At 32.0% G+C, this 20,010-nt stretch overlaps 1 protein-coding gene across 1 annotated transcript; it reads right to left on the bottom strand.

Moving 5' to 3' along the window:
- Window positions 1-245: 245 nt before the first annotated feature.
- Window positions 246-19,628, bottom strand: FLASH (FLICE-associated huge protein). Its single transcript, XM_065512656.1, has 5 exons — window positions 19,494-19,628; window positions 19,232-19,422; window positions 18,449-19,168; window positions 6,963-14,953; window positions 246-4,616 (listed from the first exon to the last, which is right to left on the bottom strand). Exons 1-5 carry the CDS (start codon window positions 19,548-19,550, stop codon window positions 607-609), a joined length of 12,969 nt encoding a protein of 4,322 aa, XP_065368728.1. The 5' UTR covers window positions 19,551-19,628; the 3' UTR covers window positions 246-606.
- Between the last annotated feature and the right edge of the window lie 382 nt (window positions 19,629-20,010).

The following is a 20,010-nucleotide window of genomic DNA, read 5'->3' on the forward strand; positions in this document are numbered from 1 at the left end:
TAAGTTAAGCCTAGATTATAGACTAAATAAACAATAAGTGAAAAACAAAAATGTTAGCGTAAGCTAGGTTAAATAATGAATGTAGATTATTTTTATACCAAAAACTAGTCCCAAGAGTGTTATATTCGGCTGTGCCAAATCGTATAACCACTGTGCGAAGCCCAGAAAAGAACTATTAATAATACTATTTCCATACTTACTGAAATGTACAGAAATATGAAGATAAAAAAGTAAATATAACTTCATTGTTATTAATTTAAAAATAAGGAGTACTCTTTATTTTAATATTTTGAGTTGTTATTTTAACGTTAAAACTAAAAAAAATAAATACTTTAAAAAAAAAATTCATATTGTTAACACATAAATAGTAAGGCTAAGTGGATTTAAAAATAGCTGTAATTCAGAATTATTGTTTTTTAACACAAACAAAAATGGTTAAAATCAGTTCAAAAATCTTTAATAAACAAATAGTATTTAACAAATGGTATATTAATCTTATTGCAGATTTGAATTTTGAAAATATGTTTAAATTAAACATAAAACTAAAATAATTTCTAACTCTAAATAATTACTAAACAGTATTTTTTAATATTAATTTAGTTAAATTTAATTTAAATTATTGCGCTTACGTTTGCGCTTACGTGATATAAACAAATTGATGACATTATCGGAAACCTTTTCAAAACGATAATCAGCAGTACCCAACGATAAATGTTTGATTTCGCTGCCATTTTGTGTTGTTGTCGTATCATTTAAAGTTGATGTGCTGGACTCATTTAGCTGAGACATAGTTATAGAACTTTGATCATTTTCCCGATTGAAATCCGGTGTTTCATCTATTGTCACATTCGATTTGGAATCATTTAAGGCTGGCGGTGGTAAAATCGTTAGATTTGAAGCATCCACAGCTGGTGAAATTTTATAATCAACGGTATATTGTGGCGATTGAAAGATTTCGTGTAACTTCGAATCGATCTCCATGAATTTATTATCGTCTTGTTGATTGGGTGTCATGGGCATGGAGGCGGCAAATTCATTACTTTGCGTCGGAACTTCTGTATTAAAGATGGGATGATTGAGGGTGGGTGAGGTGAAGGGCGAAGGTTGGCAGGAATTAGCTGGTGACTCCATTGATGTGCTCAAAACTTTAACAACGCGTCTTTTACGTTGTCTCGGTTTGCCCACTGCTGTGTTGGGAGCTTTAGGTTCATTTGTTATCACAGTTAATTTTTTAATGAGGGGTTCATCGTCATCACTGCTGGTATCTAAAATTCTACGTTGATTCGTTGACTTTCTGCGCATTTTAATGGATTTGTGTTGTGTCAATACTAGGGAAGCATCGGAATCAGCTTCCTTGGCACGACTATTGTGTATGGTTAAGCTAGAGTCTGCAGCTGTATCCTTTTCGGGTTCTTGTTTTTGATCAGCACTGCTGAAATCTGTAATTTGTGGTTGATTTGTTGACTTTCTACGATTTTTAAGGGGTTTTTGTTGTGACATTGTATCTGTAGAAGAGGAACATGGATCCTTTTGTTCGATATTATCTATGTTGGGAATCATATCTTGCTGCTTTTTCTGTAATACTTGCTTGGGTTTGTTGGAGTCGGGTGTATCGATTGTTTCAACATTGCTCCGTTCAATTGTAGACTTTCTACGCATTTTAATGGATTTTTCAGACTTTGAAACCATCTTCTGATTGCTTTCAATGTTTTGATCAGGGTTTTTAATTACTTCTTGTTTAGTTTTAATAGATTCGACTGAAACCTTTTTAGTTTCTTCATCAATAAACGAATCTGTTTCGACCTGGCTGGAACTTAAATCTCGTCTTTCTATTGTAGATTTTCTGCGAATTTTAATAGATTTTTGTTGTGCCACTGCAACTGAAGATTGAGAATCTGCAGCTGTTTGTTGGCTGTCAGGGTTTTTCTCCACATCTTGTTTAGATTTCTTTGATTCTTTAGAATCTACGATATTCAACGAATTTCGGTCCACACTGCATGAATCTAAATGTTGTGGTGGATTTGTAGACTTTCTACGCATTTTAAGAGACTTTTGCTGTGTCAATATAACTGAAGAATCAGTACCTGAGTCCTTTTGTTGGTTGCTCTTATTTTCAGATGTTTTCTTTAACTCTTGCTCTGAGTTGCTAATTTCAACTGAATCTTTTTTATCTTCTGTATTATTCATCAAGCTTATATTCCCACTGCTGATGTCTGTATTAGGTTGCTGTTTTGTAGATTTTCTTCGCATTTTATTGGGTTTTTGTTGTTGAGACACTAGAATTTCAGAATCAGAATCTGTATCCATTTGATGGCTGTTGTCTTTTAGCTTATTCAACGAATTGCTCCGTTGGTTTGTAGACTTTCTTCGCATTGATTGAATTGGTTTTTGTTGTGGCAATACGATTGGGGTATTAGAAACTAATTTGTTTTGTTCACTGCTATCATCAACCTTCTTCTCCACTATTTCATCAGTTTTATCCTTGACAACTTCTTCATTTTTCTGAGAATTTCTTTCCACATACATGGACTTTCTACGCATTTTAAATGAAGCTATAGGTTTTGTTGTTTGGTCCATCTTATCGTTAGTTTCATTTAAATTTTTGCCCAAAGTTTTTGATAATTCTACATTTTGATTTCCATCTTTGTTAGTTTGCAGTTCCAAGTCATGGTTTTTAGTTGTTTTGCTAGATTGCTGAACACTGTCTTGCGTTAATGAATTGTTAGACTTGTCCGTCACTTTAGCTATTTCCGTTTTAGAAATGTTTAAAGATTTTGGATCTGTGTACATTGATTTCCTGCGCATTTTAAATGATTTAATAGTTTCTGTTTGCAGTTGTTTCTTATCACAATCATTATTATTATTCTCAGCTGATTTTGAATTGTCTACGGTATGTTGTGGCTCTGGAAGAAGTTTAGATTTTGAAGAAGTATCTGCATTATCATCCAATGATGTTCTTTCAACATACATTGATTGTCTGCGTGCAGCTTTAGTGCGAGTATTTGATTCCTTTTCTTCAGATTCAACTGTTTCTAAAGCAGGACTTTCCATATACATTGATTTTCTGCGGAGAGCTTTACGGCGCGTGTTTGAGGCCGTTTCTTCTGACTCAACTGCTTCCAATACTGCTGGTCTTTCAACATACATTGATTTTCGGCGACCTCTCAATGGTTTTTTAATTTCATTCATATTTGAAGTCTTTGCTTCTTTTTGTTGATTAAACTTTGTTTGTATATCAACTACCGTTTTAGAAATTGTTTGATTTGTTTTAATTTCTGTAGAAGATTGTTTATCAGTGTCATCGTCTTCATCACAACTGGAATCCAAAATTCTTCTATGCACATTCATTGATTTTCTACGGGGTTTTGTACATTTATTAGACGAACGAGTTTCATCGCTGTCCGAGTTTGTGTTGTGGCTGGAATCTGGAATATGCTTGGGGATATGTACAGATTTTCGCCTAAGTTTTACCGGATTTAGTTCATGGGTTTTGCTGAGGTATTTACATTGTTCCTGGTACATTTGAGAACTGTTATTTTCTGTATGCGTTATTTCCTCCTTGTCCCCTTCATCGTACATATCTGGACTATATAGTTTCCTTTTGCCAATTTTTGTTTTATTATCGATATTAATAATATAATTGCTGGGACGTTCAGTTTCGTCTTTACTTTGTTGTTTATTCAATTGTTCTGGTGCTGCTTCTATATTCGATTCTTTTCCCAGAGCTTTAATATTACTGGATTTCCTGGCTTGCTGACTGTTTTCTTTAATATTACTAGTTTCCCGTTCTTTAGAAACATTTTGTCTTGATGACAGCTGCTTGTCTTGCTGACAATCCTTTTTATTTACTACAGATTTCATGTCATTACTTTCCTTTGTATGTTCGGCTGTTTGTTTAACTTGTTCCTTATAACCTTCCTTTTCCAACTCCACATATGTTTCTAATTTCCAAGAGTTATTTAAAGTTTCTTCAGTGTCTTTTTTAATTTTCGGTATACGAAATGAGGATAAATGTCCTTTGAGAGGTCTTACTTTAATACCAATATCTTCCAGTGATATGTAATTCGTTACCTTATTTTTAATTTTAGATTTAAGTTTCCTTTTCATTAAAGGCTTGATTAAAGCTTTAGATTTCAATGATTTCTCTTTAATTTCCTCTGGCCCACTGTGGCTTTTATTACTAAGGCGATTCTCTTGACTTTCTTTACTACTTGAAGGAACTTCATGGTGTTTTTTAATAGAAACCGTAGTTGAGGGTTCAATGTGTAGATCAGTCTTATCAGCTGGCAATTTTGCTGTCTCACTATCACGTTTTTCTTGAGCTTCCCTACTGCTTGAAGCAACATCTTGATGTTTTTTCCGCGAGTCCGTATTCGGCGAGGTAATGTGTTTCTCTATGAATTTCTGTTTTTCACTTAATGACTCTGCTTTATCCTTGTTCTCCAACGTTTTATTACATTCAGCTGCATGATTTTCTATTACTGATGTATTAATTACTAATGCATTATCTTCCGTTGAAGAATCATGTTTGTGGTAAATCATGGATGTATTATTGGCATCTTGGTATTTACAATCTTCGATCTCTTTTCCGAAGGATTTTCTCTCATTAACAGAATCTGAAATATTGAAAATATTGTGGGGTTTGGTTTTTTGTTATTATTTTGTTATGTATTTTCTTTAATTTTGTTAATTTGATTGAGGTAAGATTATATATTGTACATTATATTGTAACGTTATATCTAATGAAATAATTTAAAAGAAAATATTTTTATGAATTCTTTATAGGTTTATTTTAAATTTATACTTTATGAAAAGTGCACTCCATGATGAATTTTAGTGAATCTTTTATGAGTTTAATTAGCACTTTGGTTAAATATGGTTATAAATCAGTATATGTATGAAATATGTATATGATCGGAGGATTAACGAATATTGCACATTTAATAAACTAACTCAGGAAACAAAAAAAAAATGCTTCTTCATTTCCATCGAAGAAAGCGAATTGCTTTCTATCTTCATATACTTTCAACAGGACCCTACCCTTAGGGACTCATTGTTTGTCTCTACGTGATTTTGAGCATTTCTCTCCAAACTCTCTGAACTGCCGGCCACACAGATACACAATGAATATCTTTATAGTGGCGAGTATTGTTCTCCCTGAGGAACTCCTTATTAACTATAAGGAGTTCTAAGCATACATGTCTCTAAATTCTACGACTACATTCACGATCCACAATGTTCGTAATTTACAAGGCATCTGCTGGTTTAAGCCCTATGAGATCCAAATAGCAAGTATTGTTCTCCCTGAGGATCTCCTTATTTACTATAAGGTGTTCTAAGCATACATGTCTCTAAATTCTACGACTACCTATCACTCAATTAATTCACGATCCACAAAGTTCGTAATTTACAAGGCCTGGTTTAAGCCCTATGAGATACAAGTGGTATTGTGTATCTTAGTATTGTGTATCTTACAGGCTGCATGTAGTTAAATGTTCAGCAAGAAAAGAACCGTGAGATATTTGCGTGGTCAGATTTGGTACTTCAATTGTCATCGATCTCATCTAATTGAAATGCTTCTCCCGGAAGGTTCACAGTGCGTGGATTTTAGAGCAGTATGGATAAAGCGTCCAGCAGCTAAGGTAACAATTTCACGGTACTTCCTTTCAACTTCTTGTTTCTTAGATGATATCTGAAGATCATTGAAGAGGCGTTCGATAAATTCTCATTAACCGCCACAGTCTGATTTCCTTCGGTTGATGTAGACCTAGGTCAAACAAAGTACAGAAAATGGCTTCCTCGAGTAATTCCTCCAATCACGATACTCTCTGATATTTCCCAAATGGTGTTAATCCGTAACAATTCCGGTTTTAGCTCAACTATTGTCCTGGATTTTGCTCAACACGAAAGATGCTGCTACGAAGGTATAAAGTAAAGAGTTTATGTTGCTGGTGGAAATAATCGACTATCGGGGGAATATATTTTGATTGACACAATACAAATATTATAATATACACGCAATACTACTCTCGCTTTGTAAAGGGTCTTCCAATAGGTACTTCCGAACTTGGACAATTGTCAGCGGCCATATAATTGAAGCCGAATTAACTGCCTTTTATTCATGAGGCCCATTTCTGGATGAATGGGTATGTCAATCAACAAAATTATCGAATTTGGGATGATAGCAATTTACGTGAGACCCAAAATCGTCCAATGCATCGATGATTACCAACTTCTTTTGGCCTAAATTGGATGATATGGACACTAACGACATGTGATTTTATAGCTACGTGCCACACAACTGTTCATTTCATATCATAGAAGGTGATGTGAACTGGTCACCCGGATCATGCGATTTGACCCCGGTAGACCTTTTCTTGTGAACCACAGCGGAATAAAATTGTTCAATGATATCCCATTTTTTTAAATTAAAAGATTGGTAGCGCTTAATGACAGAAGGATTTCTCTAAATTCGAAAATTGGGTCTTCATATTCACTTAAATATACTTTTTGTGTTATTTTCAAAACATGTCTACTCTACTCATAAAAGGTTGGATTTAGAGTTTTCCTCGCTGCTTAAAGATTTTGATATTTCACCTTTACTCTTTTAAGATTATTTTAAGGCTAAACTTGTTTACACATTCCCCAATTTTTAATTCCTAAAACATCATATATCATATTCATTTGTTTTTCTGAGAACTTTGGTTTCTTATATGAGCTCTCAAACCACTGAATTCTTTGTAAAGAAGATTCAAATACATAAATATTTGAATTCTGTAAAATTCAAGAATTACTTGTATGCAAAGAATTTGTTTTAAATGAAGAAACATCAGGAGAAATCCATTACAAATTTTTAATAATAGAAAAATATATAAAATTCATTTAAATATTGTAATATTTTGTAGCTAATATATCTTTCAAACCAAAACTATTTATACAAACAAAAACATGCAAACACTTACCTTTTGATGTACAAGACTCATCACAGATTTCCAGTCTTTCAACGGACGTTGACAGTATTTTCATTGAATTTTCCATATTATTTATTTCCGGAATATTTCTATCGCTACTATTTAACGATTCATGATCACGATTTTGGTCACATTTAAACTCTGCAGTGGTAGTATTGTTAGTTTGTTGTTGTTCATCGGTTTCTTTGCTTTTTTCATTTGATTCATTAGTTTTTGTTTTGAAACTAACTTGTAATGGTTCCTTTTGGGTTTCTTCTATGATTTGTTTAGGTTTGCGTCCTCTCTTCTTTTTGGGTATATTATTTTCCACTGTATTGATTTTAGAACAATTATCTAATTTTCTTGGTCTGCCAACCGGTCTCTTGGGCATAACAATGGAGAAAGGCTTCTGTATCATCAGATTACCATCTATGAAAGTGTCTGCATTACTCATACCTATAGCTTTTAGTCTAGATTTAACAGTTTTAGGCAATTTGTGTTTACGTTGTTTAGGTTTACGAACTTTCGAAGACTTAAAGTTTAATTTTTTGTAAGTTCCCGCTTGTCTTCTCAAATCTTTCAATAGGGATTCGTCTTCTGTTTGGGTGTCTGTTTCGGATGGTGAGGATTTCTGTAACTTGTGGCCACTGGTTATAGTTTGTTGGCTGGACTGTTTTGGTGATGTCGAAGCATTTTCTATGGGCTCTTCCTTAATTTTAGGCTCTTCCTCATCTGTGCTATCAATATCGGCATCATCTTCAATTTCTGTCATTTCATTTTTATTATCCAACAATTCCCAGTGCAATTTCTTGTTTGTCTTTGTGGCATTCTCCAAATTGTCAACGTTACACAAAACACTGGCCGCCGGTAAAATGTACTCTTTAGGTTTGGCAATACAATGTGGTGATTTCTTCTTAGACTTAATGAAATCATCTTCTGTAGCGACAATGGGGGAGGACTTTTTCGAAAATATGCCACTAAAATTTGAGGGCGTAGGAGAAGTGGTGGAAATTGAGGGTAGTGCTGGAGGAGTACTAAACGTTTCCGGTTGGTTAGAGGCCATTTTGTGAAAGTTGACTTGGACAATCTTATAAATTTTATTCAAATTGCCTGGTGTGGTTGGCAATTTTTTGGGTGTCTGGTATTGAGCTTCTTCACTGAGAGTAATTTCAGTTTCTTTTCCTGTATTTTGGCATTCTTTTAAAGGGGATTTTTCGATAATATTCTTTTCAACATTATATTCGTTTGTAGAAATTTCAGATTTATTTTGTGCAGTGCTATTTTCATTAGACTGACTATTTAAATTGTTACTTTTCGTAGCCAATTTCACAGCTTGCTGATCTTTACTTGAAGAACATTCTACTCCAGTTAGAATTTCAGTTGTTTGTAGATTTTTCTTTATATTATCCAAGATATTCTGTGTTATATTGGAGTTGGCAGCATTTGAATCAGTGGGCATCTGTATTGTAACTACTTCCACAATTTCTCCTTCCATATTAATTTCCTTAGTAATTAATTTCTTAAATGATTTATTTGGACTATACATTTTTAGTGTTTCGACTGGATGTTTTGAAACATTTGTTAACAAATCTTTTGTTTTCAGTGGACTGTGTTCAATATTAACAACGGCTGACAAGGGAATTGTTTTGGAATCTTTGTTGATTTGATTTCTGTCATCACATATAATTTGAGTGTGTTCAACTTGTGGTTCGCATGTTAAGGTTTGCTCAACTGAACAAATAGAATTATTATTTAGGAATTTCGAGCCTGATTTAAGGATTTCTTCAGGAACATTTCTGGATTTTTCCATATCTAAAATATCTTTAGAATTTTTAACAACATCCTCTATTATTTTTGCTTCCTTGTGCACAGCTTCTTCGATTGATGATTGCTTTTGTATGTGAGTTTCATCTCTTGTTACTTCACCTACTTGGTGAGCCATTGATTCAAATAAACTCTGGGCAGATGTAGATGGTATTGGGTGATCGCTATCTGCAATATTATCATTATCTGCTTCAGACTCATAGCTAGTTATAGCAGTTTCAATATCTCCCAAAGTCTTTTGTACTCGATTTGATATTGTATTTAGTACAGTAGACATTTTAGTATCAACGGGTAAAGCTTTTTTTGAATGCAAGTTAACTGGCATATTTTCAATTAAATTTGATTCACAATCTTTGTTGACACTTTCTAAGGTTCCAATGTATTCAGTATTTGTATATTGTTGCTCTAATACCGAGGGAGTTTCAACTGCAGCATGTTGCTCTTTGTGTTGTTTTGAATATTGAGCTTTCAGTTCAATGGATTTAAAAGAAGTTTCTTTTTTAGTTTTGAAACTAGTCGTTGTTGGCTTTTTGTTGGATACTAAGTCTAAAGATGTTTTGATATTTAGTATTTCTTTTTCAGGAACTTCCTTTTGATTATCCTCTTTATTTGTTGGAATTTCTATAGCTTCATTTATTTCTGGAGTTTGATCTATAACAATATCAGTTTGATCAGCTTCGAAATCATTTGTATTTTTATCTTTGATTTCAATATTTTGATTAGGAATTGCTTCTTTAAAATTATTTGCAAGTTGTCCAGTAATTTCATCAGATTTGGCAAGTTTTTCTTTATTTTTTAAACTAGTTTTTGCTGTGTTTTTCTTAGGGGAGGCTGTTAAAGTAATGCGAGGTTTCTTAAACAAATCTTTTTGTAGATTATGTAACATCTTTTCCTGTTGTCCTTTATTTAATGACTCTACTCTTTGAGATTCTAAATTTTCATTTATATTTTGAGTTTGATTTGAAACAGTTTTAGTTTGTTGACTTTCGTTAATTTCGAAATCTTTTAGTGTCCTCTCGTTTTTATTTTTTAAACTAGTTGTAGTGTTTTTCTTAGGGGAGGCTACAACTGCAGAGGTATAAGGTTTCTTAAACAAATTATTTTGCAGATCATGTAAGTTCTTTTCCTCTTGCCCTTTATTTAATAACTCTACTCTATGAGGTTCTAAATCATCATTTATCTTTCGAGTTTGATTTGAAACCTTTTCAGTTTGTTTACTTTCGTTAATTTCGAAATCTTTTAGTGTTTTCTTCTCCTCTTTATTTTCGAAATCATTTGCAGTTTTCTCTGTAGCAACTTGCTCTTGCCCTTTATTTAATGACTCTACTCTATGAGGTTCTAAATCATTATTTATCTTATGAGTTTGATTTGAAACAGTTTCAGTTTGTTTACTTTCATTAATTTCGAAATCTTTTAGTGTCTTCTTGTCCTCTTTATTTTCGAAATCGTTTGCTGTTTTCTCTGTAGCAACTTTAGAAATGTTATGATCACTTAATTTAGTAGTAAAAGATTTAAATTTGTTGTTTTGTTTTTCAAAATCTTTCTTTGTTTGACCCCAGTCGGTTTCTAAAACACATTTCTCAATTGCTTTAGTAAACTTGTTATCGAGTTTTTGTTCATTTTTATTTTCAAAAGCTATTGGAATCATCTTCGAACTGGTTTTAATATTAGCATTACTTTCGGTGTAGTTTTTGTCCTTATTTTCGAAATATTCTTTCAGTTGTTTCTTTAAAATTTCTGAAAAATTAGTTTGTTTTTTCTTTGGAGAATTCTGTGTTGCTTTGTTAACACCGGAATCAGTTTCGGATTTGTTTTGTTCAGTTAAATTAGTTTTAACTTCAATGGAAACATCTGTTGGTCTTATAGTAATCGAGTTTGATGCCTCTGCAACCATTTCTATATCAGTGATTGATTTTTGATTTAGCTTTTGTAATGTAGCCTCAGAGCATTGTGATTTTGATATCTGAGTAATCATTTCTGTAGTTCTTTCTTCTGCGATTATTTGGGAAACTTGAGTATTATTCCCTAATGAAGTTTCCTTAAATTCCATTTGATCTGGTTCATCGGTTATATTTACTGCAATAGCAACATTTCTATCTGTGTCAAAATTACAATTTTCAAAAGCAGCTTTTGGTATAGTTGTTCTAGTTTCCGTTTCATGTGAAGCTGTGTCAGTAACATTATTTTTATGACTTATTGCCTCATCATTTGCTTCTTTTGTTGGTGATTTTACTGTTAATTCCAAATTAACGTTTTTATCAGCCACATTTTCATCTTTAGTAGTCATATCAAGCATTGATTTATATGACTCGTGATTCTTATCTTCTGATTTTGATTCTTTTGTTAAAGTTTCCACAATGTGTGATACTGGTTTAGTTGCATCACCTTTCTTGCTATTTGTGTTTTCTTTTGAAACTAAATCAAAGATTTCAGCTGTATGTTCATCTTTATTTTCTGCTTGTGCTGTGGTATCACATGCTTTTAGGGATAAGGATTCAGAATCTTGAGCAGACATTTTTGTTATTTCATTTTTGGTGCTGTTTATTTTTTCAGCTTCAGAATCACTTGTATTCACGCTTAGAGTTTTATTTGTCGTATCATTTGTTAATGTTCTTAATGGAGTTTTTAAAACAAAAGAATCCCCTATAGTCTCCTCCATTTTATTGCTGCCTGATTTTTCTTTCGAACCTGAACTTGGTATGTTTGCTTCTTCATTTGTATCAAGTGCTTCAGAAACATTAGATTGAATGGTAAAGTTTTCATTTGCTGGATCTTCAGTTGATGTTTCCACAGTATGCGATTTAGTTGTACTCTCGTCCTTCTTTCTGCTGTTTATATTCTTTTTCGCATCTAAACCCGCAATTCCTTCTATGGCCTCTTCATTTGTTTCCTCAACGTATGATTCAGTTGCATAATTTCCATGGCTGCTTAATTTTTCTTCCACATCCATACCTTTATTTTCCGCTTTAGTTTCATCTTTATTTTCGTTAACTTCTAAGGAATCACATGCTTTCAGTGTTGGTGTTTCATTTGTGATTTCAGTGTCGTTCTCCAGGATGCTGCTTGTTTTTTCTTTCGCTTCTAAATCTGTGTTGTTTGTTAAAGTTTCACTTGATTGCAATATTGGTATTATCTTGGAATCTTTTGCTAGAGCCGTTGGTGAAGTTTCCCCTCTTGAATGTGAACCCGTAATTTTTTTAGAAATTTCATTGTTATTATCTTCATTTAGAGTAGAAATACTTGGCTCTTGTGTGTAAATATCTCTATTAGAATCTTTTATTGCTATTTTTGTTGATATTTCTTGAATTTCATTACAAATTGCTTTATGTTTTAAATCAGAGCTATCGACTTCATATGCTGTAGAATTGTTAATTTCTAATGTAGGCTGTTCATTTCTAGTATCTTGAGCAACAATATCTTTGGTAGTTTTCAAAGAAGTTTCTTGACCATTCGCATTAGATTCAAAGGAATTTTCCTCAATATTCAATAATTTTTCGGAGAGATGGGATTCAATGATTTCAATAGCAGTTGAATCATTAAATGCAAGTTCAGTTGGGCGTGAATTTTCTGTGTCGGCTTCTTTATTTTTTGCAACTTTAAAGTTATCTTGAATAGTTGAATAGTCCTCATTGTTAACAGTATTTTCTGAAAAATCCGACTCAGTGCTGTCAGCAGCAGTTAAATATTCAGATTCAGCTTCTATCGAGGAAGGATATTGTTCCTTATTTTGTACAACTTTAAAGTCATCTTGAATAGTTGAATAGTCCTCTTTGTTTTCAGTAATTTCGGACAAATCCGACTCAGTGCGTTCAGCACCAGTTAAATATTCTGCGTTCGCTTCTAATGCATAATCAGTAGTGTCTAATTTTTCAGTTAAACAGGATGTTGCTTGATTATCTGTTAACGGAGAGAGAATTTGCCCATCTTTTTCTATTAATAAGGAACCATTTTTCTCTTCCCTTTGTACAGCTTCAAGGACCCTTTGTTTAGGTTCAGATTCGTTGTCATTTTCTACAATTTCAATTTCATTCAAATTATCTTCAACAATTGTTGTTGGTTCTAAATGAGTTTTAGTTTCAGAGAAACTTGATGTATTATTGATAGGATCTTCTAGCAAATCAGAATCTGTGATTTTGTTAACACTTGCAGCTGTTTCAATTCTTTCATTCCCAAAGGTAGCAGCAGCTAACTTTTGCGATAAGGAGGAAGCTTCGTTCTGCTGTATTTGTACAACTTTTAGGGCTTCAAGAGAAGATAATACGTCAGTAACTGTTGGATTAGATTGTTTGCTATTATCGACAATTTCATTTAAATTTTCTTTAATGTTTGATGTTGTGGCAAGATTTTCTTCAACAATCTTAATATTACTGTATATAGATTTAGAAGCGGAAGCCGGGTCGCAGGGGGATAATGCTTCATGTTGCTCTTCTATTGTTATAACTTTTAAAGGCACAGGGCTAGATAATTTAGCTTCACTTGCTGATTCAAGTTGTTTGTCACATTCTACAATTATATCAACTAGATTTTCTTTAGAATTTGAATTACTGGCAAGAATATTATCAATAACAAGGGTATTTTTGTCTCCAGATTTAAAATTAATAAAATTTTGGTCATCTTCCTGACAAGATGTTTTTGCAGAAGACGAACATGCCTGAGCAACTGCTCCAACTTTTGATTCTTCAATTGATATGGTGGCATTAATAGTTCTTTGTTTTGTCTGTGCTTGAAGTTCATCTTTAGAACTTGTGTGTGTTTCATCTTCAGCATCCTTTGTTGCTCTATTTTCATTTCCATCTTCAAGTAAATATAGTTGTTTCTCTTTAGCTATAAGATTAGTTTTCATTTCGTTTATATTCTCATCTTCCTCTAAAGAGCACTTATTCTTCGAAGATTGGTTGTCATTTTCTTTATTATAAGGATTTTGAAAAGACAAACCATTGCCAGATTTTACAGAGTCAACGATTACAACTTCGCTAGTCAAATTATTTGCAATTTCACTAAGTTTGTTCTCCAATTGAACGGGTTTTAGAGATTCAGCATTAGCAGCAGTAGTTTCTTTAGAAATATCTTGTTCAGATGGTGACAATTCAAGTGTTTCATTTATGTTGCAGCTCTCTTGCTCTATAATATTATCTGCTTCATTTTCGAGTTCACTATCAATGTCAAAATTTGCACAAGATGTTGCCTCTGGCTTATTATCAGTTTCCAATTCATGTCCTTCATTTAGTTCTTCTGTAAGTTTTTCCTGTGATGTTTTCACTTCATCATTTATTTCAGAATTATTATTTTTTGTTGTAGCTTTGCTCTGATCTTTAGAAATTATATCTTCGTTTTCCTGTATTTCACTTGAATTAGCTTTATTTTTACTTTGAAAACACAAATCCAGTCCAGGTATTTGTATAAATTCCAGTTCATTTTCAATATTATCATCAACAATTTCTGTTAAATCTACGCAGGCGATAGTCTTGATGTTTTGAGGAATATTTGAAGTGGGAATAGAGCACTCATCTATATCAATGTCAATTCTCTTGGGAGTAGGTAGCTCATCATTTACATCATCGTTAACATGTGGTGTATTACTGCCTGAACTTACAATTTCTATAGCATTTTCTTTTGGAGTCGCCTTACCACTACTAATGTCTGTGTATTCACCCGGTGAAGTAGTAGCTGAACTTATTACATCTACTGGAGACGATTTTGCCAGTATGCCTTTAATGTTATTTAAAAGTGAATTTGTACTATTACCGCTAGTTGCAGTTGTACTGCTTTCGCTAGGCGTCTGTCCAAAAAGTTGATTAAATAATGCTATTTTACGGGGAGTACAAATTTTGCTGGGCTCTGGCACAGAGGATTGGTTTAAGGCTTGTATTGTTTCCAGCTGCTTGATATTTTCACTTTGTTTATTTAGTTCCTTTTCGGAATTATTGGTTTGATTCTCACTTAACTCTTCATTTATAGTAACAATTTTTAAATTGTCTGAGGATGTAATTTCTGTTGTTTCTTTTTTATCGAGATTTTTTAAGTTTCTTGAATTAATTCCTTTTGTTTTATTGTCAGTAGGCAGCTGCATATTTGCTTTTTCATTTAGTAAATTATCAGTTCTTTTAAGTTCAGTTTCTTTAACTAAAATTGTTTTTTTGTTTTCTTCTTTTTCTTTAAAATCTTTTGATTTTTGTTTGCTGTAATAATAAAGAGAAGATACAAAAATGTTTAAATTCGATGTTAAATTGCTAAAAAGATTTAAATCTAGACTCTATACAATTAAGAAACATAAAGAAAAATATAGAAATTAGATACTTAAATATGCGAATATTAATATTAAGCAAAAACATCGCTTATCAACCCAGGCAGAAATTACAACTCTTCCCAAATACTGTGTCCCACTACAACATTATAAATACAACAACAATTCAACTATAAATTATAACATCTTAAGACCTGAATATGGACCGATTGAGATAAAAAGTATAAAATACTCTTCATTTTTTTTTATTAAATTTTTTATTTGAAGTAATAATAAAATGTGCTGAAGACAGGTTTGAATGAAATTAGGTGTGTAAGTCTCTTTTAGAATCTTTTGTTGCTGTTTTTGTTGACAATTCTTGAATTTCATTACAAATTGCTTTGTTTTAAATCAGAGCTATCGACTTCAGATGCAGTAGAATTATTAGTTCATTTGTAATATCTTGAGAAGTATCTTTGGTAATTTTTAAAGAAATTTCTTGAGCATTCGCATTAGATTGAGAAAAATGTTCGTCAGTATTTCTCGGAGTCAATGATTTTAACAATCGTTGCATCTTTTGTAATTACTTTAAATGCAAGTTCAGTTGGGGGTAATTTTTCTGATTCAGCTTCTAGCTTGGAAGAATTTTGCTGTTTATTTTGTACAATTTTAAAGTCATCTTGAATAGTCCCTATTGTTTACAGTATTTTTTGACAAATCCGACACATTGTATAATCAGTAGTGTCTAATTTTTCAGTTAAAGAGGATGTTGCTTGATTATCTGTTAACGAGGAGAGAATTTGCCAATATTTTTATATTAATAATGAACTATTTTTCTCTTCTCTTTGTACAGCTTCAAGGACCCTTTGATAAGGTCCATTTTCGTTGTAATTTTCTACAATTTCAATTCCATTCAAAATTATCTTCAACAATTGTTGTTGTTTCTAAATAAGTTTCTTCAAAATGGGTTTTTGTTTTAGAGAAAGTTGGTTTATTATTGATAGGATTTTCTAGCAATTGAGAATCTGTGATTTTATGAGTACTTGTAGCTTTTTCAATTCCTTCATTTCGTTCTCTGTTAACTTGTAAATATTATGCTGTGTTTGTACAGCTTATATTGCTTCAAGATAAGAAAAATCGTCAGTAACTGTTGGATTCGATTGTTTGCTATTTTCGATAATTTAATTCAAATTTTCTTTAAGGCATGAGTTGCGATAAGATTTTCTTCGAAAAAACTTTAGGTTTGAATAAAATGATAATTAAGTCCAATAGACATAAAAACTTACAAAAGAATATTGCCTATTAATTAATTCAATTAAACCATATAACTGAATAACTTTTTACCGAATTACATTTTTAAATGTAAATACAATCGTTTGTATGCAATTTAAAGGACACTTTATTTAATTTATTAAAAAATCATAAAAATTAATTATAAAACATTATTCTTTATCCTTTTTTAATACTAGGTATGAACTCCATAATTTTTAATGGCTGAAAAATTTAGGTATTACACTCATTTTTGGAGCGTTAGAAAACGAATTTTTGGGCAGCAATTTTAATAATATTTATAAGTTATTAAACGTCAAAATAAAATGAGTTCATATACGTTTTCGATGAGATAACATTCTGAAATATAAACTGGCCATAGAAGAAATAATGAATTGTTGTCTGAAAATCAATCCATTCCTAGCTTATTAGCTCATTAGGCTGCGGGAATTGTATAACTTGTTTTGTTACTCTTACATTTTAATTGAAATAAAACAAATTCGAAACTCTAAATCGTATCAGAAACATGATATACTACATCTTTAGAAATTGTTCTTTAGAAAAACTCTAAAACTGTAAAAAAAAAACTGTTATACTTAAAATTGTCTATGGAAATGTCTGTTGTACAGGCAATTTTATATAGAAAAAACTGTTACAAAATATTCTAAAAAAAAGCGATTTTCTATAAACAACTGTTTCTCACAACAACTTCTATAGAAAATACATTAGGTTAGGTTGGGAAGGGGTGTACTGTTGTACACTATGTGCACTTCCACTAGGAGACGTTGGAGTCCATTGTGATTATCTTCAATAGATATAAAAGTGAGATAGATAAGAATAAAAAAATGAAGAGTCCAAAACCGTTTGGTAAAAAGAGAAAAGAAAGATCTTGTTACGGATTTGGAATCGCTGTAGAACGTCCCTTAAATAGCCACCCTATTCACTTAATGAAACCTAGTATGTTGCTCAGTTTACAGCCTGCAACATTACCAAGTTCTTTCAGAAATCTATTTCCTAGCCATCTAAGTCAGTGACCCTGTATCCTAGGGCAGTTGCATATGATGTGCTCTACTGTCTCTAGCTCCTACTTGAAATCCAACCACCAAATAAAAAGGATTATCACACCATTGCTTCTTAGTCTCTTTCCAATTTTTATTGAATTTTAATGACTCTCTTCATTTCAAGTAGGCCAAATTAATATTTCTGAAACGACCATAACTTGCGGACATAATGTAAGATTCCAAAAGTGTTGCTATTATTGAATTGTTCACCAAATTTGATTTTCAACTGAGCTTTCCGTATATAACAATCTAATATATTACAAGTGAAAATATGTAATCATTTCTAACATTTGGCTTTGTGGAAGTATTATTTTCGATCTGTGGTATGCAGGATCGTATTAGGTCTAAAATCTCGTGTTATTTTGCCAAAAATCATAAACTGGGTTTTAAAAACTGCTTATGTATTTTCCTATGTCTGCATATTCAGCTAAATATTTTTATAAATGACGGTATTCGACTAGCATTTGTAAGTCGAGTGACAGTGAATTTCCTCTCCGGGTCAAACAAAATAGAGAGATGAAGAAGATCACTAAAAAGTCAGTTGCTAATGTAAACCCATAACTCAATAATACCGAGTGAATTAATATATCGGTCGATCCAGTCTGCCAATTAAGTGTAACTAACAAAATGCCTACATAATTCGATCACTATTCTAATTAGAAATATTTTACACAATATTCCTCTAACATCGAACGTCTTTCTTCTTCCTCAAGATTTTAGGGACAAAACTCATAGTTCGGATTAAAGGTTTCAAAAAAACGAGTAACCCTAACATACTTTTCGGTTGGTCTAGTCTATGAAAGCATTATGGACCTGATTCACAAATATAAAGAGAAAATTTATTTTCAAAATTTTTATGAAAATCACAGTTTTCAAATAATTTTTGTTTGAATAAGTTATGGTCAAAATCTTTTTGGAAAAATAGTGAGGTTTTATATTTTAAACACAGTTTTTTGTATACTTTAAAGTTTTTTTTTTGTTTAGTTTAAACATTTATTGTTGATTTTTTTAGCGATTTTAACAAAAAAATGCCTTCTGTTAATTTATTAATGAGATTATTTACAAAATTTTGAACTAACTAAATACATACATACATAATCCATATGCAAATACAAACTTACCCTAAATCCTTATCAATTTGTTTATGGGATTTATCAGTCTCTTTATAACTTTTATCACGCTGATAATCATCACGATTAGTTTCTGTGTTTTTACGCGTTGGGCTTCTTGATGATAATTTTGAATATTTACCAGAGTTTTTGTGATCATGACTGCGATTTCTTTCAAAATGTTGGTATTTGTCACGTTCTCCACTGCGACTTCTTTCGGAGTGTCTGCCATAACGATCGGGACTACGAGAAGCTTTTGAAGACTTGCCATGTCTGCTACTAGTTTTATCATATTCTTTACGTTCACGACTGCGATTTCTATTATGATCTCGCCGGTAGTGAGAGTCTTTATCAGTTTCTCTGTAAAGATCTCTATTGCCTTTTTGGACATCATCGCTGTTATGTTTAATTTTGGTATGTTTATGAGAACTCTGCTCAAATTTGTCATTAAACTCATCTCTAGCGCCTCGATGCCTTTTATAGTCACTTGGTTGATGATCTCGTTCCTCATCGCGACCACGATGGCGTTTCTTAACTTCTGTATTTAGATCATAATTAGATGGATCTGCAGTTCTTATGGTGGCAGTATCAATTGTTGAACTTTCATTATTATTGTTTACACTATCAGACTTAAAGGGGTTGTTAACAGTTGCATCGTGTACCAACTGTTGATTTCCGCTATTATTGCTAGCCTTTTGTGGAATTTTGCGTCTGAAGCAAATGTCATCCTTTCTAAAAATCAAAATTGCACATAAATTATAAATTTAATTTGAAATGTTTAAAATTAGTACTCACTCTTTACGCAAACGTTCAATTTCTTTGTCTTTGCGTTTAATTTCTGTGCGGGCTGTATCCAGCAGACTTTGAAAACCTAATTCTATGCGTTGAATATTTTTCTTCAGCGTTTTATTTTCCTCCCGCAACTCTTCTATAGTTTTTAGGGACTGTTGATATTTTTCTTCTACATCTTGCAATTCTTTAGATTTCTATATAAATAATAATAAATGCAACAAAATTGAGGATCATTTATTTCCTGGAATTAACAAATTTAAATTACCTTTTCTTGCTGCTCTTGAAACTCATCCAAATCGTCATATAAATTTAATTCATCCATAATAATGGAAATCTATTAAATATTAGTAATTATTGTTTGTTTTTACCACATTTGTTTATATTTGTGTATTAAAATGCGATTTATTAAGGGAATATAAACAATTTTCACTAATTTTTGTTAAAGCAGACAGAAGAAAAACAAAATCTTTTCAATGAATTTTAGTTGTCATATGTTGACTGTATAAACTTAACAGTTTAGCGCCATTACAAAGTACTGTATAAAGATAATATTTGAAGTTGTAACGTTTTGCAACACTAGTTGTAAGTACTGTGGCGCAAAAAGTAAATTTGATTAACATGAATGACAAAATAAAATGTTATAATTAAAAAAAGTTGTTTTCAAAATATACACGAAAGATTCTCTTTTAGATTCATCATCCCTCCAGATGTGTCAGCATATTTCCTCACTAGAAGCAACTTCGATTTCTTATGTAGATTGTGTTTGAAACTAAATTATCCTT

The sequence above is a fragment of the Calliphora vicina genome, chromosome 5, assembly GCF_958450345.1.
Source record: "Calliphora vicina chromosome 5, idCalVici1.1, whole genome shotgun sequence".
NCBI classification, from domain to species: Eukaryota; Metazoa; Arthropoda; class Insecta; order Diptera; family Calliphoridae; genus Calliphora; species Calliphora vicina.

Bases quoted from the DNA above. Each gene is read 5' to 3' on its own strand.
- FLASH (XM_065512656.1), bottom strand. From the start codon at position 19,550: ATGGATGAATTAAATTTATATGACGATTTGGATGAGTTTCAAGAGCAG. The intron at 19,169-19,231 runs GTGAGTACTAAT...TTTGATTTTTAG, and splicing joins ATTGAACGTTTGCGTAAAGA to AAAGGATGACATTTGCTTCA. The intron at 14,954-18,448 runs GTAAGTTTGTAT...TTATTATTACAG, and splicing joins CAAATTGATAAGGATTTAGG to CAAACAAAAATCAAAAGATT.